The 27,608-nt window shown below is 45.0% G+C and overlaps 1 protein-coding gene across 1 annotated transcript in view; it reads left to right on the forward strand.

The window, feature by feature from the left end:
- USP10 (ubiquitin specific peptidase 10) overlaps positions 1 to 27,608 on the forward strand; it is a 73,237-nt gene that overhangs the window by 40,258 nt on the left and 5,371 nt on the right. Inside the window, exons 3-12 of the mRNA XM_036832522.1 lie at positions 2,476 to 2,536; positions 7,044 to 8,105; positions 16,727 to 16,818; positions 17,318 to 17,427; positions 17,841 to 17,896; positions 18,129 to 18,232; positions 20,587 to 20,686; positions 21,475 to 21,652; positions 24,225 to 24,390; positions 27,255 to 27,399. Of these exons, the coding sequence (XP_036688417.1) occupies positions 2,476 to 2,536; positions 7,044 to 8,105; positions 16,727 to 16,818; positions 17,318 to 17,427; positions 17,841 to 17,896; positions 18,129 to 18,232; positions 20,587 to 20,686; positions 21,475 to 21,652; positions 24,225 to 24,390; positions 27,255 to 27,399 (2,074 nt within the window). The remainder of the gene's footprint in view (positions 1 to 2,475; positions 2,537 to 7,043; positions 8,106 to 16,726; positions 16,819 to 17,317; positions 17,428 to 17,840; positions 17,897 to 18,128; positions 18,233 to 20,586; positions 20,687 to 21,474; positions 21,653 to 24,224; positions 24,391 to 27,254; positions 27,400 to 27,608) is intronic.

Here is a 27,608-nt window from a genome sequence, read left to right on the forward strand (position 1 = left end):
AGAAACCAAATTTGAGAAATACAGGGTGTTAAAATGTAAAAATAGTCTAACTTTCTACAAAAGCATCATACCTCTCAACTGAGAGCCTTGATACCTTTACTAAAGCTGCCTTCCAGTTGATAAGCCAGGGCAATTTAAAAATGAATTTCTCCAACTGGAAAAAATATACAGTATACTTACTGAAAAAGCGTATTTTGAGCTCCAGTCATAATCCTATTATATGGGTGTTCAAAAATAGGGAGAGAATGCTTATTGTTCTTTAAACTTTCCAGAAACTCAACATTGGGCAACTCATACACCTCAACCAGCCACGGAATAAACAAGCCCAGGATAGCATAGTCCAAGCTGTAGAGGTGTGTGCATGTGTGTGTGTGTGTGTATAGTGAAGCAGAGTTAAGACAGTTATTCTCAGTGGTTTGGTGTCTTAATGGGATTTCAGAGGGGAGATTCAGGGTTCATGAGGGTCTTTTAGAGAGAGCACAATAAATAGTAGCAGCACCAAAAAGATTTAAAAATATTACCTTCTTATTGAAGGGCACAAGTATTGACCTCACAGTATGGTAGCACTATTTTCAGACTGAGTCGGTTTGATTTTGTATCTAATATAACTAGACTTCCATTTTTTACACTGCTCAGTTTGCATTTGTGTGCGAGATTTTATATTTTTGCTGTGCTTTTAAAATTCTCTATTTTTATAAGTAGCTATGAGAACTTTGAACACTTCTTACACTTTTATTCTGCTGTGTATTTATTATACCCACTTACCACAAACTAAGGGGCATCTTACAAGTGACAGAGGTTCATTGAATTAAAGGCGCCATGTATGAGGCTATAGAGTAAAAATAAAACACACATTTTTTCTCTGCCTGAACTCACTCCAGCATTCAGTAATTCCCACAATTATGCACTTACCAGATTGGTAAATCAAAATAAGTGTTTCAAACACACTAACGGAAATGGTAGTATTGCCCTGGAGTGTGCCAGGTGCTGTTTTCAGATCCTGCCTCTACCGCACCCTAGATTTTGTGGAAGTGCAGTGTGATTTTAAAAAACAAAGTAAAATACTTTGAGCACCTTACAACTGTGTAATTTTCATCACCAGGGGGCACCCTAGTATCACTGATGGAAACAAAAAGGCAGTTCTGTGTATGGGCGTTTGCTGAACGTCCTTCGTGACTGCCGAGGGACACCACCCTGATTTGTGGCTTCCCCAGACGCACCTTTCTGCTCCGTGTGTCCGTGCCAGCGGTAAATGCTGGGGCACCGGGTGTGAGCATTTGGATGTTGTGTGGAATGGTCTTGCGCTGCAAGTGCCGGGCCAAGTGCAGCCCACCTGGGCTTTGCCGTGATGAATGCTGGGGTGCCCCCGTGTGGTGGAAACTTGTGCTGTTCTCAAGTCCAGAAAGCGGTCAGTTCCTTTCAAATCTGCCTTTGTTTTCTTAGCTTCTTATTTGTCATTAATTCTCTGAGGCGAGAACTTTTATCTCTGTGATTGTTGAATTGACCCAGTAAGTTGATTGCAGAAAGCAGCTGAGGAAGCCACTTTAGTAGTTCCCAGACAGTCGTGGGCATGAGAATCTCATGGGTGCTTCTGAACATCGCAGACTCCGGCACCCCATCCAGGCACCCGAGGCCATTGTACTGTGTGTGCTGCAGTGTGCAGACTTTGAGAAGTTCTGTGTTAGGATGTATCGATAATTGTTTTGTTCTTTTGTTCTGCTTTCAGGTAGCAATTATCTGTCCACTTACCTTACCCCTTCCCATCGTAAACTTTCTCATCTCAAACATATCCATTTGAAACATTTCTAACTCCTCTAAGTATTATGGAATAGCTAGGAAGGAAAGTTTTGGTGTATTCATGATACCTTCCTGCATTTACAAAGAGCTCAGACACCTGCTCTTTTGCTTTCTCTCTTCCAAACAAGGAATGTGACCACTAGCCGTTAACTCACTTATCTAAGGCACCCTGTGAAAAAGGGAGCCACGGTTCCCAGGCTTTTCCTTCCCAGGGGCCTTGTCCACTCTCTGCCCCTGGGCCTGGTTCCTGCCTCTGGCTGAGTGGACATGTAGTGACGGTGAACGTCAAGCGCAGATGGTCACGAAGACTCTTTACCAGTGGATGGAGAAAGACAAGCACTGTTGTATTGGTGGGCAGTCTGCAGCTCCTGTGAAGTGAAGGGTGTGTCATGAGCCTTTTATTGTAGTGGATTGACATGTCCATTGGAGCCCATTTTTATTTTTTGCCTCATTTTTGGATCTGTTTATTAACAATAAATGTTTGAAAGCATTCCAATGGTGTTTTAAAATGAAGATGTTTAATCTTACTGTCTCTCCGTCTGTGTTATTTTGTTAAAAATAATGTCACGAGAAGTTGCATGGATAAAGTGTTTTAATGAAGGTTGCTTTAATGAAATAGCATGTTTTGCATTTTAACAATTTGTTGAATTAAAATTTGCTTTCCGATTCCCTGTGCAGCTTCCTCCGTACGGTGGAGCAGTTCTGTGTGGCGCGCAGGCCGCTGCTGAGCTACCCGATGGTAAGCTTGTGCTCTCCTTCATTCCCTGACGTGTGTGCTGGGTGGGCAGGCTTCCTGGAAGTGGTGTTCTCCTGTCGGTCCATACCTTTTGGATAAGCATTCCCTTATCGCTTGATGTTTTTGCTGTAAGCTATAGCAGATTTAATCACCGAACCACTTTGACTAATGAATTAAAGTTTATTCTGTGCTTCAGAGTGCCAGACGTGCAAAGGGGAGTTAAGGAAATAGTTGCTCATTTCTGTTTTTTCCTAACAGTGCTCAGTGACACAGATATATATTCCTTCATAGCCAAAGCTCTTTGTAAAGGTTCTGAAGTGAGCTTTCTCTCTGGATGCACTGGCTGCTGGGTCCAGAGCTGGCGATTCTCTGAGCACGTGCTTTCTGCCTGGTTCAGTGGCAGCTCGGGTCTGTTGTCCTGCAGTTTGTGTTTATGTCCCCGTCTGTCACCAAGGCTCTTGGAAATTCAGGTGACCCCTTCACCTCTTGGCCTGTTATTGATTGATTGATTGCCTCTGTCCCAGACACTGAGATGGTAAGTGGAGATGGCGGTTGTTGAGATGCAGCCCTTTCGTATTATTTAAGTGCCCAGTGTTACTAACAGCAGGGGCCTTGCACGTGTCAAACCCGTTAGACCATTTTTCAGTTTGCATTGTTAAAGGTCCTCGCTGGCCTTGGAGAAGCTAAAAGCCTAACCTTTTCTTTGAGAGCAGGGATTTGGTTCCCTGTTTCTTTAGCCTTGTCTGACTTACGAAAGGGTTTTATTATAGTTTAGATTTAAATATAAACCCTGAAAAGACTATGTAAACTTTGTATCTATAGTAAAATGCGAAAGTGATTATATCTAAAATTATTAGCGACTTTGTAAGGAACGTAAGGGAGAGAACAGTTCCAATGATGGCTTAGGACGACAATAAACTAAGTGAGGCTGGAGGGACCCACGTGCCCTTGCAGGGCCGCCCAGCCTCCAGAGTGGCTTTGTTATCTGTGGTTTGAGGTTCTCCCTATCTTCGTGCACTTGGCGCATAGGAGGTGTGCCACAGGTGTTTACTCAGTGCTTAACAGATGTCTCATTATTTTCCCTGTCATAATAGTCCTTCCGTCCCGGTCCAGGTAGTGGCTTCACCATCCTCCCCTCGTCCGACCCCCCAGTGTGCCAGTGCCACTCACCTCTAATCCATTTCCTTCTCTCTCTCGCCACATCCCTCCTTCTAGGCTGGCATCCTTGCTCAGTTACGCTTCTTGGCTCTTTTTTTTTTTTAATAATTATTTTTGGCTGCGTTGGGTCTTTGTTGCTGTGCGTGGGCTTTCTCTAGTTGCGGCGAGCGGGGCTACTCTTCGTTGCCGTGTGTGGGCTTCTCGTTATGGTGGCTTCTCTTGTTGCAGAGCATGGGCTCTAGGTGCACGGGCTCCAGTAGTTGTGGCGCGTGGGTTCAGTAGTTGTGGCTCACGGGCTCTAGAGCACAGGCTCAGTAGTTGTGGCGCACGGGCTTAGTTGCTCCGCAGCATGTAGGATCTTCCTGGACCAGGGCTCGAACCCACGTCCCCTGCATTGGCAGGCGGATTCTTAACCACTGCGCCACCAGGGAATCCCCTTCTTGGCTCTTTTTCTCCATTCTCTCCTCTCTCTTCTCAAGTCCATCTTTTAATCCTCCAAAAACACGGCTGCTCACACTGTTAGTGGCAGGCCATCTTAAAGGCTCCTTTTCTCCAAGACCTTTTCTGCTCTGTTTCCGTTACTTTTGTTTCTCCTGCAGTGCTAGCTCACTCTGCCTCCCTCTTTAGGCTGAGTTCAGCTGTGGGTGGCAGAGACCACAGTTCATCCGTTTCTGTGTTTAGCAGCTGCACAGTATAGTATCTGCCATGCTGTAGACCCTCGGGATGGTTTTGGATGAACACTTTAGAGGGATTTGTTCTACTGCCCACCATAGCCAGCGACTCACACTCTTGGCGGGGGCTCCTGCATGGCGTGCCTTTTATACTGCTGCCTTTTTAAGTCAGTTCCCAAAGCGGGAAACAGCCCCTACTTCTCACCACCCACCCCATCCAGTTATCCTGTCGATTCCACTGACCTCTCTCTAGCTTCTGATCAAAATAGATCTCTTTTCCCTGTGTCAGGAAGCATTCTTTTTGTAAAGCTGTTGAGGCCTCATCTTACCCACCCTCTGCATTGTCATCTCCCGTCTTAAATGTTTGTCTCCCTAGTAGATGTAACTCCTTGAGGCGGAGACCTTGCCTTACCTCTGTACCCGACCCCCCTCCCTGATAATAAGCGCTTTGCACATAGCTAGGTGCTCCGTGATTGTTGAATTGACTCACTAAGAGTTGATCGGAGAAATCAGCCGAGGAAGCCACTTAAGCAGTAGCTCTCAGACAGCCCTGGGCATGAGAATCTCCTGGGGCCTCTGAACATCGCAGACTCCGGGACCCCATCCGGGCACCCCAGGCCACTGTACCGTGTGTGCTGCAGTGCGCAGACTTTGAGAAGTGCTGTGTTAGCATGTAATTGTTTTATTTGAGCTGGTTTTCCTTCCCTCAACAAATCCACTGCCTGCATGACCCGAGTGCTCCGGAGCTTCCAGGCCTTCCACCACTCCTCTGGCCTGACAGGTGGGGTCTTGTCCTGACTTCTCTGCCCTGGAGGGCAGTGCACGTGTGTGTCCACGACCGGTGTTCCTGAATAAGAAAAGGAACTGTTCTGGGTAGGAATCGGACTTCCAGGGTTGTGGTCAGATACGTTGTTGGGTAAATGTTTTGATGACAACTGTAGCATATTGAAATGGTTCCGTTAATGTCACATCACATTCTAGAATGTTGTATGATACGATAAGATTAAGAACTGAGATGTGGAAGACACTGTGTCTACCGGAAATAATCAAAATCTGGCACGCGCTGCATGATACAGCACACTAATTTTTAGTGTGATTCACAAGGTACATCTCAGTCTCCAAAGGGCAGCCTCCTCATGCCGAGTGTCCTGCACTTCTTCAGGTACACCCATTTCAGTCCACTTAGCAGCCCTGCACCCTTGAAACCTCACAGGATAGGGGATACCTGGAAGCAGACTGGACAGTTCACTTTTAGGTATAATAATAGAGAAATTAATTTCTCTGTGGTGATGGTTTTCAAAATAAGGAAACAACAGATCAGCTCTCAGGGGCCAAAGGATTCAAATTGTCCTGTCGGTGGCTTTATAGTAAAGCCTGCTGTTAGGCGTAACCATCATGAATATTCTTTTTTCAGGAACTTTTTGTTTGTCAGGCTGTTGTATTCCCCCCACCCTCAGGGCATGTGATATCAAAACAGACGGAGAATTAGGAAACTGTTTAGGGTCCTGGTCCCTCTGTGGGGCTGTTTTTTCTTCTCTAAAAAGACTTCCAAAGTAATATATTCAGTTTTGTTAATAGAATATGATTATTTTGTTATGGTGATTTTTTTTTTCCCCTTGAAATACATACCTTGGAAAAAAAGTGGGTCTCTTGTGCTAGACTTGGAGAAATCTTCAGTTATGCACGAAAAATGAGTTAAAAAGCACTTGTCCATTCCTTAACTTCTAAATGTATAACTACTTCATCAGATATAAGATGACATTGGTGCTCGGTGTCTGTTGAAAGACTCAGTTGATTCTAAAACTCAACCTAATTTCTGAGATGTGACCTATGGAAAAAGTCCATGTTAGAATGGATAGAATATGTAGGTGGTTGTCAGTGGGGAGAAAGTAATCGAAGGATTGCAAGGAGATTTTTAAAGGTTTGCAGTCCTAAGTTTATCTTTTCGGGATTTTTGGAAGTACCTTCATTACCCATGGAGTTAATCCAGTATGAATTAATGTAGAATTCACATGCACTCATGTAAGGCCATTTTTGGACTTGACTTAAGGTTGTCAGTAGAGAAGATCCGGGAGATGGATCATTTGAAAGAGTGCTTTTGTGTAATTCATATTTTTGGAATTACTAAATTACACGAATTAGAGAAGCCATATACATATATATATATATCTATATATATCTATATATCTATATCTATCTATCTATCTATATATATATATATATATATGGCATTGATTTTTAAGTCCCCATGTTAGTCATCTTGGTTTTTTGAAATTAAGTTTTCCAAGATACATATGCCCTAGTCTCAGGCTTATAGAGTTAGCTAATAAAGTCAGATATCATTATTGAGGGATGTGTTTAGATAGGCAGAATATTATTTGTTTTCTATTATAATTTTGTTTTAATTTCTACCTTCTGAAAGTCTCCCTTAGCTACCCTGAGAGTGGAAAATAAATACAGGCTTCTGTATTTCATATCCCCAGGTTAACTATAATTTTGTAGTTATTATTTATTTCAGCAAATTATTTATTCAGCACAGAAATTAAATGTCATAGCTTCGTTAATTACTACAAGACTTTAGGTTTCAGTTTCAAAAAGACGTAATTACTGAGACTTTTATAGTTTGTATAGCTGTGTTCTTAACTAATGGGATGTTTACTGATCATTTTCTTTCTAAACAGGACAGGACTGTCAGAGAATTGAATTTGGTGTTAATGAAGTAATTGAACCCAATGACCCTTTGCTGAGAACTCCCAACTACAGTATTTCAAGCACATTGAATCCTCAGGCCCCTGAATTTATCCTTAGTTGCACAACTTCCAAAAAGATCCCCAATGACATCGATAAAGACGTGAACTACAGCTCAGCTGACTGCCAGTACCCAGGCTCTGCCCTCGCCCTGGATGGCAGCTCTAACGTGGAGGCGGAAGTTTTAGAGAACGATGGCGTCTCGGGTGGTCTTGGACAACGGGAGCGTAAAAAGAAGAAAAAACGCCCCCCTGGATATTACAGTTACTTGAAAGACGGCGGCGAGGGTGGTCCTTCCACAGAAGCCCTGGTCAATGGCCATGCCGGTCCAGCAGTCCCCAACAGTGTAGGCACGGAGGATGTGGACTCGATGGGTGATGTGCCCCCCGTGGGGACACCCAGGACTTGGGGCAGCCCCCAGGACACCACGGACTTTGTCAGCGACGCCGTGCCAGCTGGTTCTTTCCCCGGAGCCCTTGACAGCGGGGCCAGGACTGCAGGGCAGCCTGAGGGCTGCCCCGGGGCCAACTTGGAGCCCTCTCGCCTCCCTGCAGAGGCCGGCAGGGACACCCTGCTGAGGACAGCTGTGGCTCAGCCTGCCGTTGGGACCGATACTACTGAGAACCTTGGAGTCGCTAACGGACAAATACTTGAATCCTTGGTTGAGGGCACAGCTGCCAACGGGGTGGAGTTGCACACTGTGGAGAGCTCGGACTCGGACCCCGCCAAGGCCGAGAGCGGCCCCCCTCCCGCGGACGCCCCGGCCTCTGCGGCAGCCGCCGCTCCTGCCGGTCAGAGCCAGCCCGCCAAGTCGTGGGCCAGCCTCTTTCATGATTCCAAGCCCTCTTCCTCCTGCTCCTCCTCCTCGCCCATGGTTTCCATGGAAGCTAAGTATTCCCCTCCCGCCACATCTTCCCTGGTCTCTGAAAAGCAGGCCGAAGTCAAGGAAGGGCTGGTTCCAGTTTCAGAAGATCCTGTAGCCATAAAGATTGCAGGTATAGTTCAAAAGATACAAGTGTGAAGCCAAGATGGGAGCAGACAGTCTGGGCTAAAAACTTTGGTGGTATGTTGTTACCCAGAGCGGTAGTAGATTGATTTACCGTGTGTTAAGAGGACTTTCTGAATAATGCCTGTACCTTAAATGTTACTAGAAGTATAATGGTGTATGAGCAAAATGGGGTGGGGAGGGGTGTCCTGCCTTTATGTTAAGTGGAAAATCCATGTCCATTACCACTTTTTTACCAGTCCTTTTCTGTTGACAAATGACGTTTCCACTTCTTGCCTTTTGATCAAGCGATTGTGCTCCATTGTGTGACTGTGTGATAGGCGGTCCCATCTGTGTTCCAGCTGTTGTGTACCTTTGCTGTCATAACCCCTGATTTGGACTCACTTTGCATGGTTTCTTTTCTTTATTTCTCAGGATATAAGAAAGTATTTGGGGTTTTTTTCTTTTTAATGCCTATTTTGGATTGAGTAAATGGATTTTACTCAGTTTTAACACACCAAGGCCAACTCTTGACAAGATGAGAAAAACTGTAACAGTTTGGCCTAAAGTTAATGTTTTATTCGACATGCTGAGGCTCAAAAGTAGGACCAGTTCACAGTAAAACTATAAAGCTGCATGACTTGCGATTTTTAAAGCTGAAGTAGAAGGTCAGAAACAGGAGCCGTGTCTGTCTATACACGTCTAAGAAGCCGGGGCTGCTCTTCAGGCTTCATTGTTCCGAGGAGTTACTAGTAACCACCTCTTCAGGTTTTTGCCCCTTAGCCGAGTTAAAATTAGCTGTCTTATTTAGGCTTTATGTGATGTTTGCTGATTTAACATTTTGGTATGCCTGACAGCATTCATTACCAGGGTGAGGGTGAAAGCAGTCGCAAGATGCAAAATGCATACCCATTTATGAATGGTCAGAATTCCATCAAATATAAAACACATCCTTTTGATGGCAGTAAGATGACAGCAAGCAATACTTTAAAATTTTTTTAAATGAGCATTTTATTTCTTATACAGAATACATTATTTTGAATAATCTAGGTGTCTGGTGTTCTCTTAAAATGAGAAGTTAATTGATAGATGAATCACCATTTTGGGCTTTAAAGTGATAACTTTTAGGTTATTTGGGTGAATTTTTTATTATAAATATTAAAATGCTAGTAATGTTTTATTATTATTAAAATGTGTGCATTGCAAGGGAAAGCTGTCAAGGTCAGGAAAGGGAAGTAAAAGCCTTTGAATAGATCATTAAGTTAAAAGTTTATTTTTAGTCTGTAATGAGAGATACATGGTGTGACGCTTTTAAAAACGTGCATTCTGAGTTTAAAGTCAGAAGGCATTGTAATTGTATTTGTTCCTTAAAATTGCTTCACAAAGGAAAAACCTCCCATTCCTGGGAAATTTTCTCAGTCTTTATTAAAATAAAGAAAAGATTCATTTTAAATGTTTTAAAGCATTCTAGTCATATGACTTTAAATGTGGTTTGATACGTAGTTTGCTGTGTGTGTTAAAATCTAGTTGACCTGCTAAAATGTAATGTTAACCTGCTTTCTAAAACACTGTGAAGGGAATTCCCTGGTGGTCCAGTGGTTAGGCGCTTTCACTGCTGGGACCTGGGTTCCCTGGTTGGGGAACTAAGACCCTGCAAGCCCCACGGCACGGCCAACAGCAAAAAAAAAAGTAAATTAAAATGATGTGAAAGTGGGGGCTCTTAGTTATTTGTATTAGTGGAGAGTGTTGCTACAATCGAATCATTTTTGAATTGATGCAGTGTGTTCCTCCATTGCCGCGGGGGGCCCCCATTTATTTTCTTATTCTATTTTTGATTAGGTCAGTTGTAAAGATGTTTTAATTATCTGAGCAGAAGTGTGGTTCCTTTTAAAATACTTCATTCTTTTGAGCCTGGTTATTGAACCTTAGAAATACACAGTGTAGTTGCTGACAGTTTTCAGTATTTCATGTTGTAAAATAATGCAATGATAGTCGTCACTCTTGGAATCAAACCGAGCTTAGGTAAAGATTGTTTGGAATTTTTTCTTCTGTCCTATTCTCCTCCTGAGAGGTTTTACTTTATAAAAACAATAAGGTAGGTTCAGTTTACTGTAGGTCAGATCACTACCACAGACTTCTCCTAAATGGGCACGCTTTTAAGCCTAGGCCCACTTATTTTAAGCAGTATTTAACTGTGTGAAATTCTAGCTCCATTAAAAGATCTGTTGATGTTGGTTATCATAGAATTTGACTTGCATTAACGTCTAAGTGGTTCTACTGAGAGAATAATTTTTGTGTTTATCATTATATTAACTTTTGGGAAAGAAAGAGGAGGGAACAACAGTTCAGATAAGTTTATTCTTTTTTGAGTTCTTAGAATAATATAAATATCCACAGCCAGTTTTTGACCCCAGGGTCACTTATTTTGGATGTCTGCATTTCTGGGTCATCTGCCCTGTCATTAAGCCTGTGCTTAATAAATGCCAAGTAGTTTTTGTATAACCACAAGTGAAACACAAATTAGAAAGACAAATCAACTGTAAACAAAGAATAAGAATCACATAAAGCCTTTTGAAATGAAATATAGCCAGCTTTCACTTACCCATGGTCTGTTTACCTATTGCTGTAATGGCTTCTGCTTTTACCTTTTTGGTGGCAAGGCCGTCTTCTTGGTGTCATTTGTCAACATTTTTTTTGCATTTGCTGTTTTTCTTAAGTGTAAACTCTTACTTGTAAAAGAAGGAGATGGAAGGGAAGAACACTTACTCTGAAACACCAAATGCCTTCCCTAACCTCGCAGGGAGCGTGAACCTGCACAAGAGGCCCGCGGGGTCCGTGTTTCAGTGAGTGCTTTGTGTCTGCGAGGGGATATATGCCATTTTTCAGTAGGAATAACTGAGCTAGGAGGTGAGCAAAAGAAACTTGAAAATCTTAATTCTTCTAGCTTGTACTGAAAGCAGTTGCAAAACTTGAGGCACACGCCTGTTGGAGAGTAAGTATGACAAGTACCAGAGAAGTAGGAGTGATCTCTGCCTGGGCTCCCTCCATTAGCTCAGGGTCAGAGTTTGAAATGAAACATATCCTTGTGATGAACATTACACTCTTCCTGGGTTTTTACTGAGGATCACTTGTCCTATCCCAAACCTAAATTGTATCAAATGCTTTCAAATCACAAATAGAGCTATTTTGTATTTTATATTTGCATCAGTGTATTTTGTTTTAAAGGAGTGTAAATAATGGTGGGCGAGGAGAGAGACTAGGCCAAATGCCCAAATAGAGGGAGTTAAAATTCCAGTGTAAGAGAACTAGGTAAACTGAGGTCTTAGAAAGCTTTAAAAAAATTCTATTCTGTGGGGGAATTGAGGTATCTGGTAATGTCATTTATTATGAATTTTAGTAAAACACACTTAATAGATGATTTTGCACAGTTTTATACCTAAAAATTGTTGCTGGAGAGAGCAACAAAATCACTACAAGTTGGATCTGCTCAGAAAAATGAATTCCTGGGTCTGTATTTATTGTAAACAAAAATATACCCCGATTGATCTTTGTTTTAGTGGTTTATAAATCACGTTTATATTCAATACTTTCCCTGTCCTTGGGAAATAATTCTCCAACGTTTTACGTTTTCTCTTCAAATTCTCCTAAGCAACACAGGCAGTGATCATGCAGCAGGCCCTGAGCTGAGGAGGTCCAGCACCTGTTTGCAGAAATCGCACTTGTGGGGTGAGAGTTCAGTCCATATCTAACTTGATAGGTGTATGTCCTTGCTAATATTTCTGTTATGTCTCTTTTAAAGAACTAAATGGACACTCCTCCACTTACAAAACATAAGTTGATCTATAGCCAATGGGTAGTGGTACATTTTGGTCACTTTGCTGTCCTCCACCTGATTAGGTAATAACCGAGATAGCGTGTGTTCTTCCAAAGTGATGTAATGAGGAAAAGAAAAACACGTGGAGAATGTTCTGGACAGTTAGGAAGATGACAGAACAACAGGTCAGCAGCATCAGAATGTCAATTACGAGCCAGTTATTGAGCCTTAAGAATCAGTGAAAAGTTCTGCAGCTTGCGTTTTCATGGATTTTAAATGGTAATATGACCTAAATGCTAATTTTAGGAAAACAAAATTTGATGCATAAAAATATAAGAATAATCATAGCTCTGTGGACTTAAAAGTTTACAATGCCAGTGTTACCATTGAGTTTATGGATCATTTCATTTGAATGATTTGTGGTTATGTATGTGGGCTACTATATATGTCAATGTTTGAGCTGTTACGAAGGTGAAGATAATGGTTTCAGTTTCATAGCTTTTATGTGATATGCAGTCATTCTGGCATTTTGTGCCGTGCCTATAACATCATTCCTGGGCAACCCTGCCAACTCCTGTGGAAAAGATGGCTTGAGGAGGCCACCTTCCTCAAGTTACTGTCTAAACAGATCTGAGTAGTAAATTATACCAACAACAATGGATTGAAAAGAAGGCCTCTGGGGGGAAAGTTTGTTTCTACAGTCAACTTCTGATAATTTGCCCTAAAAGAAAGTAAAATAGAAAACCAACAGTGATGACTTGGGACCATAGGTCAGATTTAAAGGTTCAACCTCAGGAAATACCCCCGTCTCTCTCTTCTTTGGCTGCCCTTCAGTGCTCATTGGACTTCAGCAAAATCTAAATGGAAACGGTGATGTTGTTATTATAAAAGGAACTTAATTAAATAGAGCCAACTGTTATACCAAAAATTTAAAGGCAGTATTCATACTCGCTTGTCTGCATTCATGAATATTGACTTCTGAAATACAGCAGTAAGATTCATTTATTTTAGGAACATGCAGTAACAGGAATGGAGATTGTTTACAGGGATTAGCGTTGTCTTTGCACAGGTGCTGCTCGACTGGGTGGGAGAAGAGGAGCAGAGCACGGTGGGCTCCGTCAGACGTTCGCGTCTGGCTCAGTTTGTGGTCATTGAAATTCTTCAGGGGGAGGAACGCTCAATGTACAGTGTGTTATAACACTGAACATTTAAATTGTGTGGATGTTTGTTTTTTAAGAGAAAATCTTAGGCAATAAGATATTTAATCTTAATTTTTTACAACCTTTCATTCCTTTTGAAATGTGACTTTATTAATATACTGTATACTCACAAAATAGTCAAAACTTAATTTTAAGGAATTGAAGCAAACATTTCTTTTTGGAGAACTGAAAAGTGTTGGTTCTCTCAAACTCTTTTTTAAAATATAAATTTATTTATTTATGTATTTATTTTTGGCTGCGTTGGGTCTTCGTTGCTGTGCGCGGGCTTTCTCTAGTTGCGGGTGAGCGGGGGCTACTCTTCGTTGTGGTGCGCAGGCTTCTCATTGCGGTGGCTTCTCTTGTGGAGCACGGGCTTTAGGCGTGTGGGCTTCAGTAGTTGTGGCACACGGGCTCAGTAGTTGTGGCTCGCGGGCTCTAGAGCGCAGGCTCAGTAGTTGTGGCGCATGGGCCTAGTTGCTCTGCAGCATGTGGGATCTTCCTGGACCAGGGCTCGAACCCATGTCCGCTGCACTGGCAGGCGGATTCTTTAACCACTGCGCCACCAGGGAGGCCCCTTGCTTCCCCTTTGAGAGTGGAGTTGGCCTGTCATAAATGATTGTTTTTAGTTTAACAAGATATGCATCCAAAGCACTTTTGACTACATATAAACATATTTTTGAGTCTGTTAAAACAGATGCATGGAAGGGAAGTTTCAGATAGGCCTTGCATGCCTGCCCCTGATCATTTTCTTTCTGTTTTCCTTCAGTGTCTGTATTGAACAGGAATTGATATTGTCAAGCCACTTCCCCTCCCACCTTCACCCCTGCCCCCAACCCCGGGAGACTTTGCTTCCAGTATCATCAAGAAAATTGAGGTTGCTATTTCATTTCTCTCCCCACCGTAAACTGTGGTGAGTCTGCCCTTCCCTAGCTCCTTCCCTCTTGCGATCCTGGGAGCCCCTTAGTGACCCCCTTCTGCCTACTCCTCAGCCAGGCTCCTGGCCAAGGGAGACTGCACGAGTGGTCTCCACTCTTGCTTTCCTCCTTGAGGCCCTCGAACGTGCTTCTGCTTCCACTGCTGATTCCAGCTGCCCTGTCCTTCTAGATCACCGTTACGGAGTCTCCTTAGCCTGTCAGTTGGATGTGGGTGGTGCTTAGGGTTCCGCTTCTGAGCCACTGCTGTCAGAACGTACAGTTCAGGCCCCGAGCTGCAGGGTCCCGTGTGTGTTTGTGTGTGTGAGTGGAGATATGTTACTGGCTGGTCTGTGAGTGTCAGTGTACTGTGTACTGGTGTCTTCCGCGTACCTTTTTATCTGAGCCTCTAAAACTCTTAAAACTGAACTCCTTATTTCATCACTGCCCAAAACAGGAAAGAACCCGCTTGTCCTGTTGCATCTCTCCTCTGGGTGGAAGGCACCATCACCCCAAGCTGGAGACGTTCTCCGGGTACCATTTGCTGTCACGGGCCCCTGGGCCCCTCAGGTTTCTCCAGTTCTTGGGTAGGCTGGGGCGTCCCCTCCACTGCCCCCACCCAGCTTAGCCTGCACTGTGTGGTCCCTTCTTGCCTGGTCTGCAGACCCTGCTACAGCAGGACCACCGCTCAGTCCTCTCTGCACCTGCAGGTCCTGGTGCCCAGGCAAGGCTTAGCCAACTGCAGCGTGTCATTTATCAGAGGCCCTTGTGTTAGGAAGGCAGTTGGTTTTGAGTTGTATGATTATGTGAAAGCTTAATATTGTTTTTAGATATAAAAATACTATGGCAAAGATTCACAGGTGTCTTGATGGAGCGTTCATTTGGGACTGATGCTTGTTTGAAAATGCACAGATATTTTGCAGAGTAACTATATGAAATAATTGCCATTCTGTGGCACACATTGGAAATTCTGGGCTTTTGTGATAAAATGGCTCAAAGACGGATGTAAAAATCCCCTGTGAGAAGAAGATCTTCAGCTTGTGGGGAAAAGTTAGTATCAGAAACCTTAGAGTAAAGGATCTTAAAGCAGAGTCTGTTGTCTACTGAGAGCAAAGAGCCCGGCTTCTGGGACCCAGGCTCGTATGTCAGCTCAGTCATGTGCCCTGCACCAGTTCCCTAACCCCTCTGGACCTCAGTTTTGTCATCTGTGAAATGGGGATGATAATGGTGTCTCTTTGACAGGGTTGTTAGGCCGATTATGAATAATACAGATGGAGCTCCTAGCGGTGTCTGTGCTGGGTGTCAGTCACGTGGGCCTGTGGTTCAGTTCTGTACCTGATCTGTTCCTCCGTGAAGGCCCAGCGCTGTGCCCCGTAGTGAGAGAGACAAGAGGACCTTGGCAAGCTTAGTCTAACTGAACAGATTCCATGGGTTCTCTTGAGTCGCTTATGTTTCACTTTTTAATAAATGGGAAAATTATTCTCTGTGCTTCCTCAGTTAGAGGCCAGAGGGCATTTACCCTCACAGGAGAGAGGGAGGGAGTGTGTGTGTTGACATTAGAATCTTGCAAATTAATTTCTTCATTTAATTCTTAAGTCTGACATCTGCCAGTGCAAATGTTTTTAGGAAAAAAAGGCTTCTTTTGTTTGAGTGAGTGATGCTTTGGGTGGGTGCTGATATCAAATGCGTGCTCCCTAGTACACAGTCTAAAAGTTACGGGAGGGGCTGTGTCGTGTGGCCGCACGTCATGGATTTGGGTACCGACTGTGCTGCCTGGCTCCTGTGAGGTCACAGGCAGGCGAGTTAACCTTGAGCCTCTGTTTCCTTTTGGTGGAAGCGGGATGGTTGGTGGTACTCTGGGATCCCTGAGGATTAAGTGCAGCGGGTTAACATCGTAAGTTGTAACGCGCTTGCCAAGAGTAGAAGGTAGCCAAAAATTGTGGCTGTCACTGTTAAAGCATTCGTAAGGGACATGGGGAGACCTTGTTATAACACATTTCTAAAAAGAAAAAGGGCCAGTTACTTACCAATATTTAAAGCATTCTTTTGTAAAGATGGCATTCACAGCTATTTTAAGACTACGGGGAAGAGTGATGTCAAAAGGTGAATCTGAGGATAACGAAGCTTATTTCTAAATGGAATAAGGGATTTTAGTGTTCTGAATGGGACTTCTGATGGAAATACAGTTCAGTTAGTAGGAGATAATTGCCCCTAAAAGAGGGATCACCACTTGCTGAACAGTCACCGAACACCCACTGTGATGTGCTGGGCATCCAGAGGTGAATGAGACGGGTCCTGCACGTAAACAAACGCCTTTCTGGATGGTGTCTGAGGACCACACGATCAAGGAGGCCTGTCCAGCTGTCAGTGTTAAAAGAGCCTGTATCTTTTTTAAGTCTGTTCCCTAATACTGTGATATCGTTTTTTAAGCCCTTTCTGTTTCTTATTAAAACAGTCCTTGTGCTCCCTAGCGATATTACCACGGGAAGATAAATAAATGTCATCAGTGTTTGGGGGGAAATATTTTTGAACATTTTAATCATTAAATAATTACATGATGTTGAACGGAACGAAGCTGTAACACAGCCTGCCTTCCCTTTGGATGTGACGTGTGCTCTGTTGAAGGGGTTCCCCTTCCCAGAGTAGAGCGTGAGAGTTGTTCACGAGATGCCATTAACGTCTTCACTGTGCTTCTTCCCTCTTTCAGAGTTACTGGAGAACGTAACCCTGATTCATAAACCAGTGTCATTGCAACCCCGCGGGCTGATCAATAAAGGAAACTGGTGCTACATTAATGCTGTATCCTTCTCAGAGGCTGTCCCCAAGGCTGGCTTTCTGCAGCGTTCTATTCCTTGGGCACATTCGACTTAGTTCCGCTTCTGTGGGGTGTCTACCCCACATTTTGAATCCAAAACCTCGGTTCCTTACTGCCTATTAACTGGGCTATTCGTGACCAAAAAGAGAGAGATGATTTGTTGACCTGTGACTGACAGAATCAGGCAAGTTTCTCATGAAAATAGTCCTGAATAACAGGGCAGAGTGACCACTTAAACTGGAAATCCTGTGTTAATCGAGTTGACTATCTTGGTCGAATCCAGTTCTTATTTATAAACTACTTGGATACCACAAGGCAGTTTTCCCCGGGATTATTTGGTTTATTCCCTTTTGTGTTTACATATCTAAGTCGTTCAGTGTCCTTGGCTTGCTTAGTTTTATATGCTCTTGTGTTTTACGTGCCTTTCCACAATTTGGAGCATTGGTTTTATTTCCTTTACGCTTCCTTACTGCCGTCATTTAGACACTGCAGGCATTGGTTGCTTGCCCTCCGATGTATCACCTGATGAAGTTCATTCCTCTGTATTCAAAAGTGCAAAGGCCTTGTACGTCCACACCCATGATAGATAGCTTGTAAGTAAGCTGCTGAAAATGTGTTAAGGGGTGGGCTTTTCCCCCTCTGATAATTAGATTCAAATAGCAAAGTTCTTGATTTCCTGCAAATGAATCCTGTAATTCTATTATTTTTTAAATGTGCTGTTCATGATTTTCTATGGAAGTTAACCAGAAATGGAATTGGAACATTGTTTATCTGTGTTCTTTGGATTCAGTTGAATAAATTTTAGTGTTTACCAAATTATATCACTTGAAATATACCAAAAACTTATGTAGAAAAGATTTACGAGCTCACTAGCTATTATAGCATTGGTTATCTAAAGTTTGCTATTTTCATACTAGGTAACATTCTACTTAGCCATCAAGGCTTTTTAGTTAATAGTATGTATTTTTAAAAAAATGTACTAAACATTTTTTCCCCCCGTGTCTAGTGTTCGGCTAATGAATGAGTTTACTAATATGCCAGTACCTCCAAAACCCAGACAAGGTGAGTAGAAATGAGGGTTCTGATGCCATTACATTTTGGGAGTTATGAAGTCAGGTGACTGAGTTTGAGAAATTCAGGTTTGCTGGAAAGAAAATGTCTCTTTACTTGGAGGTTGCTACACCTATACTATTCTCAACATTGGGCGGGTGTTGGGGGGAGTTTTGATGCTTATGCCTTTAGTCATTTTAAGACTTCTTCAGTTGTAAAAATCTGTGTCCTGTTTCCATTGCAGCTCTTGGGGATAAAATCGTGAGGGATATCCGCCCTGGAGCTGCCTTTGAACCCACGTATATTTATAGACTTCTGACAGTTATCAAGTCGAGCCTGTCTGAAAAGGTTGGGACTTCCGTTCCGTAGCCAGTGTGAAGCTTGTGCCTTACCTGTTGCGTATTCAGTGCTTGCCCTCTGCTTGCAGTGTGGCGATTAAGTGGGTGTTCAGTGGATCTAGGCTTGCTCTGGAGTCAGTTGCTAGGATGAATTAGAGTATGGGATGATAATGATGGTAATCAGAGACAACTCGTGTCATTTACTGTGACCAACCACTGCTGTAAGTTCGTTCCATCCGTTAACTTACTTAACCCTGTGAATAAAGTGTGATTATTTATCCAATTATCCATTTGAGAAAAGTGAAGTCATTGTCCAAGGTCACAGCTAAGACGTGGCAGAGCCTGGCAGCCGAGTTAGCTCCTTCACTTCCACGCGGACTGCCCTGCAGCAGGGGCGGGGCCATCGGGCCAGGAACAACATTCAAGAGTGCTGCATCTTCTCCACGCGGGCCTTCATTTTTAATCATACACTTTGCTGCTGAAGGCGTGGGGCCAAGGGCCACGGAGGTCTTGTAAAGGGCCCTGACGGTGTTCAGGGTAAATCAGGGGCACCCTTTGCACAGTTAACCGGAGCGTGTTTTTCCTCCCCGACAGAGTTCGTGATGAGTCAGTACAAGCAATTGAAATGATGCTAGAAAAGGGGAATTCTTTAGGAAATATTCAAGAAAATTGTGTTAAAACTGACTAAAGTAATATTGTTTGCAGCCCCTTTGTTTCGAAGAAGAGGGAATACTCAGGGCACTGCAGCAGCATACCACCAGGGGCTCTTCATGTGCCCATGGCGTAGCCTTTGGTGTTAAGCTCAGGATTTGGGGGTGTTGCTAGTGTTAGGAAGGCGGGCATGGAGTAAACGGTGCCCTCTGCATCAAAGAGCGCCTCGCCCAGTAGGGGAGTTAGATCTATCATCTGAGGAAGCAGACAAGACAAGTACTAAGACAGATGAGTGTACAGATGCTTTAGAAGCCAGGGGCGGGCCCCCAGCTCGGGGAGCAGAGGTAAAGCGCAGGATGCTTCTCGTGGCTGAGCAGCGCTGAGATCCTGCAGCTTCGAAGTTACATGACTTCCGGCTTGCTGGGGTCTGCAGGACCACCCTCAGGGTTGGGGATTTCGCTAGAAGGTCTCACGGGACTCAGGAGCCGTTACCCGCAGTTCGGATTCAGTACAGCCCAAGGACACAAAGCAAAATGAGCACAGAGTAAAGACTCGGGCAGCGTCTGCAGGAAACCTCGAGACTCCTCTCCGGGTGTCGGCACACAGGACCCGCTCGGTTCCTCCCACATCAGACGGTGGCAGCCGTGTGGCTTGTGGTCCCCCAGGGAGACTCCTCAGCAGCTCGGCGTCCAAGGCTTTTGCTCGGGGCTGCTCACATAGGCACCCCCTGCCTCGCGCAGACTCCGGCCCAGACTCCCGGGGGGAAAGCCAGTGCTCGGCACAAACCACACTGTTTGCACAGTTTGGCACGCTCCCTTTTCAGTTCTTGGAATGGTGGGAACCCTCCTGAAATCCAAGTTCCCAGATGCCAGCCAAGGACCAACCCAGCGAGCAGGCCTTTCCCAGCACTGTTAACTCTTTTCTGCGTCTTGGGCTGTGCCAGCCTCTGCCCTTTCCCACAGACACACTCACACCAAACAGCCCCGTCCACAGCTACAGTTCCATTGGAGCAAACAGGTCTACTCAGAGACCGCAAGCAGAAGAATTTGCAGATCCCTGGAACACTCACGCCGTTATGCTCCAAAGAATGAAATATGAACCAATCATGATAAGTTATATAATCAGATGAAACCAATGTAAGATTATACAGCTAGTGTGTGACCATATTGTGTGATTCATCTGCAAATGGTTGTGCTGATGTGTGTTTGTAAAGCAGGCAGCTAAGTCTTTAAATCAATAGAGTTTTTCACGTACAATTTGGGTCCTTTCTCCTATGGTTGCCCATCATCAAAAATAAAAGGAGACATACAGGGCTGCTAATTTTACAACTTGCAGTGTGAATGGTAACCCCTGGGGTTGTGCATTCTATTTCGTTTAAACAAAAAAGCAACTTATAACTTTTTTATTATAAAGGTAACGTATACTCATTGTAGAAAATTTCAAAAATACAGAAAAGCAAAATTAAAAAGAAATCCCTGTTCTATTGCTTAGAGATAGATATTTAATCCTCCCCCGCTCATACACCCAGTCTTCCCCACTTCACACATCTTAACTGTCCAAAGAAAAATTCGTGTGATTTTTGGGAAGCACTTCATGTTAAATCTTACTGAAAATTTAAGAGAAGGCATAGTTTGTATATGCAGGTAACACATTCCGTGCAGGCCTTGAAGAGTAATCGGTTAAGATTAACGTGACCCTGTTTGACCTTCTCAGGGTCGACAAGAAGATGCCGAGGAGTACTTAGGCTTCATTCTAAACGGACTTCATGAGGAAATGCTGAACCTGAAGAAACTTCTCTCACCGAATAACGAAAGTAGGTTATGGTGTGCTTGCTACAGAATTGTGTAGAACGTTTTCTTAAGAATCATTCTTAAACAAATGCTATGTATATGCTCATATAATAAGTTGCCTTTCCCCCCAACAGTCATTCACCCTTCAGAAATCACTTACTAACTCATTAAGATAACTAGTTACTTTTACATTGCTTATTATGTACCATTGAGAATGTTGTGTTTGTATATTTCAAATAGATAAATGTATTTCCAGAACCTCTGCTTTTTCCCCTTCAATTTGTAATTAGGAAAATGATTACATCTAGAGAAAAACTGAAAGAATAGGTTGGTTACCTGCATAACCACTGGATTCCACAGTTGCTACCGTGTCGTCCTTATTGATCTCTCTTTCTACTTCCCCAGCCCCCCCACGGCATTTTTCCCCAAGGGATTCAAAATCAAGTTGCAGATGGCAGTTTAGTTCACCCCAAATGGTAAAGCACGGGTCCCCTGAGATAGGGATGGCTCTGCCACGTGACCTGAGTCCCTTCGCACATGACGGAGTCCGGCTGCAGTTACGCAGCGGAGTCGGTGTCCCCGTCCCACCTGAGTTCTCCAGGTGCCCCACGGCATCTTCTGCCGCCGGTCACACCAGCAGGGAGCTGCTGTAGCATCGCACACATTGCTTTTGTCCTCAGTGCAGAATACACCCTGATCTCACCTTAAAGCTCCAGTTGACAAATCTGTGTAGGTGGTTTATGTAGAACTTTTATTTTTATTTTTTGCTCTCTGTGTAAATAGTAGCCTAAGCAGACTGTCTACTTTTCAGAACTTACTGTTTCCAATGGACCCAGAAGCCACTCAGTGAACGAAGACGAGCAGGAAGAACCAGGCGAAGGAAGTGAGGACGAATGGGAGCAAGTGGGCCCCCGAAACAAGACTTCGGTCACTCGCCAGGCGGATTTTGTTCAGACCCCCATCACTGGCATTTTTGGTGGCCACATCAGGTTTTATGCTTTTCTGGAATAATTTAGCATTTGCCTTTTTCAGGGTCTTGCCATTTTGCTGGAGGGGGAGGTGTAAGATTTGCCCTAAGCAGTCTGGGACTGAATGGGTTGCCTTTGCACTCTGTGCCCGCTCTGTTCTTGGACCTCCTGCCGGCCCCACGGCCCTCACACAACCCACGGTGGGTTCCTGCAGAGGGCGCTGCCCCCGCCTGTCTGCCAGGGGCTCCTCACCCCTCAGCGACACTGACATTCCCTCCGTGCAGCTGCTCACAGCCGGGTAGGAAGAGAAAGACAAGTTAATGGAAATACATGTTTTGTTAAGAGAAGAAATTCATGTATCTGATTGGAGGAATTGTAGGCACGGGAGCCAGGTGAGCTCGGAAGCTGAGAGAGTGCAGAGGGAGATGCTTTTACACAGAGGAGGACACGTGGCCTTCTGGAGTACCTGGGCACCTCCCCTGCCCCAGTTCCCTCAAACCAGCTGCCCTTTGCTCATTCATGGAGTCCTTCTGGAAGGTTTTTACTTATTTACGTTAGAGCCGTTCAGTACCACCATTATGTGGAATTCAGTAGAACTTGCACTGACTCCGAGGACCTCCTTACTCATCCAGAGTCTTAAAGGACCGCATTATAGCATGATTTCCTTCTGAAGACCTTACAGCTTCACCTACAGGAGTGTTTTTGGTTTTTTTAGTGAGCCTCTTAGCCTTTCGTCGTCCCAAAACAAGAAGTAACACCCTTTTCAAGGCATCGAAAGTCAGTTCAGTCTCTCTGCTCTAAAACAGCTTAGGTTGAGCACCTTTCAACAGGCTAATGAAAACCTCAGAGATGTGCCCGACCCCCTCCCAAGCTGGTCACACGACGCTGAACGCGTCATTTCTGTGCCCTCGCTGTGAGCTAGACTCTGCAGGCCCCTTTCTGTTTTGGAGTCTCGTGTCAGCCTCCCGACACCCAGCCCCACCACTGTGGCTGCAACTGGCTTTCGCCAGATGCAGATCCTCGGGAGGCGCCCTTCTGGGAGAGGGAAGCGGGGCTCCAGTTTGGTGACCAGCAGTGAGGGGGGGCTGTCTGCGCCCTTAACTCTTTGTTAGCCGAGCAGCCTGATGTTGTCCCCCTCGGGGTGCTCACTGAGGGTGGGGGAGGGACGAGGGCGCGGCCCAGTGGCTGTGACACGAGGGCTCCGTGTTTGTGGGGAGGCACAGCAACCGGATTGCAAGGCCACGAAGATCCCAAGTGTGTTTGAGAATAAGCAGTGGGAAAAACCAGAATCCACTTTGGAAATTTCTAGCTTGCCCCAGATGACTCTTCATGGCCCTGTAGCCTCAGCCTCTGTGGGCTCTTTGCGTTGAAATTGGGTGTTGATTTTTTTTTTTTTTTAAACTAGAAAGCAAAGATACAGAACTACTTATAACTTAGGAGCTGCTTTTGTGTGTGTAGTAGGCACCATTAAGCATGATTGTTAATGGTGTGTGGCCTGCGGGATCTTAGTTCCCTGACCAGGGATCGAACCCGGGCCCCTAGCAGTGGAAGCATGGAATCCTAACCCCTGGACCACCAGGGAACTCCCAAGCATTATTCTTTATTCAGACCAACTGAAAGGTTTTCTCCTAAAATTCACGCTCTTTTGGTGGTTTTCCAGTTACCCCAGAAAGACCAGCACCTTTCTCCACCGTGTCCACCCTTTTGGTAAAGTCCAGGCCCATTACTGCTGTTCCCACTGTCCCTCTCTGCAACCAGGGGAACGGCCGCCCCCTCAAGGCTTCCTTCTCACAGGGAGCCTGGAGGTGCTTCCCGTGCTGTGCGTCGGGAAAGCGGTGTGTGCGACGGAAAGCGGGCCAGAGAGCCGCTCACCTGCCCTTCGCAGCAGTCTACCTGCCCACCCCTCTTATTCGTGTATAAACTGGGGCGCTCAGACTGCAGCGAGAGAATCCCACGTTGGACTCCTGGAACTTCTCCTTGCTGACGCTACGTGAGACGTGGGCCCAACACAGATTTTTACTCAGAAAAACTTGGACAAGGAAAAATGAAATGAAAACCCAGCTAAGGAAGCAAGGCCCAGCTGGCAGCCTCCTCCTTGAGGGTGGCGGCCACCTTCCTGTCGCACACACCCTGCTCCCCTCCCTTTGTAACGTCGTCTTCATAGGGGGAATGCTATCCAAATCATTCTGTTTACCTCGGGGTTTCCTCTTTTTTATTACAACAGGCTGTGACGCCTGAGAGGATGAAAAGTGTCAGCATTTTGACTCTGGGAAGATCGTCACCTTTGCTAACCTGTGCATTAAATAAAGTGGAGGGGAGGCATTTGGAAGGTGAAATAGGTCTTCTTCCAGAGCTACTCAGCTGGGAAAATTTTCAGCTGGTGGATTGAGTTGCTAGAAATTCTTTCGAGGTGGTATTGAGTGGAATTATTTTAAAATGCTTCAGTGCGTTTTTAGCATTTCTGTTCTCTCTGGTCTTCTGGCAGTGATACTGAATAACCTCGCTTGCAGCATTTGTTCGTCTTGTCCTGCTGGATGACCTCAGGGAGAGTGGGAAGGCGAGCTCTTAGATGTGGTGTGTTTTCCACTTTCAGGTCTGTGGTTTACCAGCAGAGTTCAAAAGAATCTGCCACCCTGCAGCCGTTCTTCACGCTGCAGCTGGATATCCAGTCGGACAAGATACGCACCGTCCAGGATGCGTTGGAAAGCCTGGTGGCAAGAGAGTCTGTCCAGGGTTATACCACCAAAACCAAACAAGAGGTACGTTCACAGTTGGTCTTGGACCTTTATCTGGGGGCCCTCTGGGGTGGGCGAAAGAGCACAGACTCTGGAATGAGGAGAAGTGGGTTTGAGCTCTGCCTCTCAAATCGGTTGCTTAACTTTTTTTTTGGACTGAAAGCTTCCACATTCTGAGAATGAAATGGTTGAAACAGATGATCCTCCCAACTTCCCTTGGCTCTAAGTCATGAAGTACAGGTCACGGTCTTTGGGGTTATTTATTCTGAGCTGTGTTTCATTTGCTGGCCATCCAGTCATGGCACCGTAGAGTGAATACCACCTCTGACAAAGGCCGATAGCTCATTCACATTCCTGATACCATAGAGCACAATTTCATGAGATAGTTAGGATATAAAAGATGTTCTAAAAGATGTTCTAATCTGGTTTGCATTTGATTGTAGATCTTCAAGGACGTTGAAAAATAGAAAGTAATTGTTGTGGTGCCTGTTACTCTTTGATCTGAAAAAAAGATAGAGTCTTGAGTCTTTCAGTGTTCGGGAGTCAAGAGGAAGCGTGTCAGCTCCGTCGAGAGAGGCGATAGTTCTCTGCTCTCTGAGGGCTTGTTAGCTGCTGGCCGTCCAGATGCGCCGGTTGGGCCCGACTTCTCCGCAGTGGAGCCGCCGGTTAGGCCCGACTTCTCCACAGTGGAGCGTGCCTTCTCCGTTATGTATCCTAGGTCGTGGCTGTGCCTTCATAGAAGTGTGTTGGGGAGATGAATGTAGACTAGCTAGGGCGGTGCTTTCTTGAACAGTTAGAGTATTCCTGTGAGGCCTGATTTCAGTAGCCGTGTGTGATGGCTACAGGGTGAGCCAGCACGGCCCAGCGTAGGAAACCTGCCAACACCTCATGGGGCCAAGGGCCCTGCCCTTGCCTCGCAGCTCGGGCTCCATCCACGTGAAGAGGAGCAAAGGCGGGGTGTGGAGAGCTTCCGTCCGTCTGCTGCGGGTTGGTCAAGCCAGCCTCTCGGGGTATCTGCAGAAGTTAGGCCTAGTCCTCCCCCGTGTTTTCTAATTGCTTCTCATGGACAATTGTGTTCAGAAAGTAAAAGTGGTAGGAGCCGGAAGAGAATCCCGGCAGTTTTTCCTTAGAGAAACGGTGGAACTTAATGGGAGAGAGAGAGTGGGTACTTGTTCTCGGGAGGCCGGGTCGTGTACTGGCTGTGGGACTGTCCACCTGCTCGTCTGGGGCAGCTGTGACTCCAGAGGTGGACTCGCCATCCTGGCCCGTCCCCACTGGAGCCGCCGATCCTGCTGGGGAGGCGGGCAGCCTTTCCCTGCGCTCCCAGGAGAGCCCTCTGGGGATATGTCTCTTTTCCTCGTTTGCTCCTGCTGCACTTAAACTGCTGTTTGGGCAGAGGTGGGTGGGGCGTGATGACTGAGGTAGCGGTGGCTGTGGTTGTTGGCCTGGGGCCAGAGGAGGGTGAGGAAAAGGTGATGGATTCTAGATGGCAGGTTTGGAGGAAGGAGTCACGGAAGAAGTGGCGTCTCGGTGGAGCCTTGAAGACGGCAAAGAAGGCTGCTGGCCGTTCTCGCTCCATGGCGGTGGAAGCAGGTGTCTGAGGAAGGAGCTTGTACAGCGAGTCTGTGAAGAGCAAGTAACACATTTTCTGGAATGTGATTTTTTGATTTACTTTTCGAAGTACCTACTTTAATCTTACTAGGTTTTTAGGTCAAAAGTTGTTTTTCTGTGGGAACACAGAAAGGAAGATTGTGGGAAAATATGATTATACAAAATACTAGCTAAATAAAAAAGGTCTGGTTTTGTTGGGTGTTAGAAAGTGGCTCAGTTTCTCTGGAAACCCGGAACACTCAGTTAAGGATTTGAGATTAGCCCCTTAACGAACAGAATCGCGGGTCACTAGCACTGAGAAACCATCCCAGAGGTACTTTAGTCTGACTATCATTTTACAAGTGAGGAGGCTGGAGTCTTACATCGTCATCGCTGGTTTTGACTGTGGAACTGGAGTCACGCTTTTCTTCACTCACAATTCTTGTTGTGTGTGAGACACTGGACTGCAGAGACTCAATGGGAATGTCGAGGTGATCGGGCTGTTTCCATGCCTGGGACCTCAGTCTGGGTGGGAAGACAGGCCGGAAAGGGTCTGCAACCCTAATAAACCAGGCGGCGGTGACCGCTAGGCTCGCTCCAGGTACCTTCAGCCAGATACGCGTGTAGTCCTCCGAAAGCTTTCTGGGTGTTTATTATATGCCGCTGTCTTTTGGATTGTTACGTGGACAAGTATTTCTAACGAAAGTATTCTCCGTCTAAATACCAGAAGCGTCAACACGTTTGCAGATACAGAGAACAGTACATAAAGGGGTTAAGTTTGCTTGTGAAGATGCATTTTAATAAAAAGCAGCGTTCAGTAGACCGTGCAAGTTCATAAGGGGCATTTTGAGTTGATAAAAGCGGAACTGTTATAAAACCAATGGTTACACTAAATAGCTTTAGAGTTATTTAGAGCGTCTAATTCAAGAAACACATTGGCTTCAGCTTTATCGCTACTGTGAGAGTTATTAAAAAATAAGTTAATACATATGTAATTCAAGGTATTACTAAGTTAGCATCTAAATTTTTATGCCAATTTAATGCCCTAGGACAAAGGTTCTTAACTTGGCTCAGGGACCTTTGGCACCCCCTGCAGTTGTGTCTGTAGAGATATATGCATTTTTCTAAGAAGAAGGTCAGTACCTCTCAAAAGATCCCATTAGATTCTCAGAAGATCCTGTGACTCAGGGAGCTTTGAGAAGCACTGCCCCGGAACATCTGAGTCTTGGAGCGGGACGTGGTGTGGTGTCTGCCGCTCGGAGTAAGATGGCGTTTCCCGTGTGCTTTGTGTGTCTCAGGTTGAGATCAGTCGAAGGGTGACTCTGGAAAAGCTCCCTCCTGTCCTCGTGCTGCACCTGAAACGGTTTGTTTACGAGAAGACAGGTGGATGTCAGAAGCTTATCAAAAATATTGACTATCCTGTGGACTTGGAAATTAGTAAAGGTAACGACTCTATAAGGCAAAAGCGTTTATGATGACAGCACTCTGGGAATCAGCCAGCTTCTTGGTGCTTCAGCATCTTCTGTGTCATGTCAGGATTCAGAAGCTCTCTTTCATGACTTTTTTGTTTTAAATTTCTTGACTGTTAATAGACCTTTAGGTCAAAATTTCTCACTAAAATGGCCTTTTAAAAATAAAGGCAAAAATAAATA

Source organism: Balaenoptera musculus, chromosome 19, assembly GCF_009873245.2.
Source record: "Balaenoptera musculus isolate JJ_BM4_2016_0621 chromosome 19, mBalMus1.pri.v3, whole genome shotgun sequence".
Taxonomy (NCBI): Eukaryota; Metazoa; Chordata; class Mammalia; order Artiodactyla; family Balaenopteridae; genus Balaenoptera; species Balaenoptera musculus.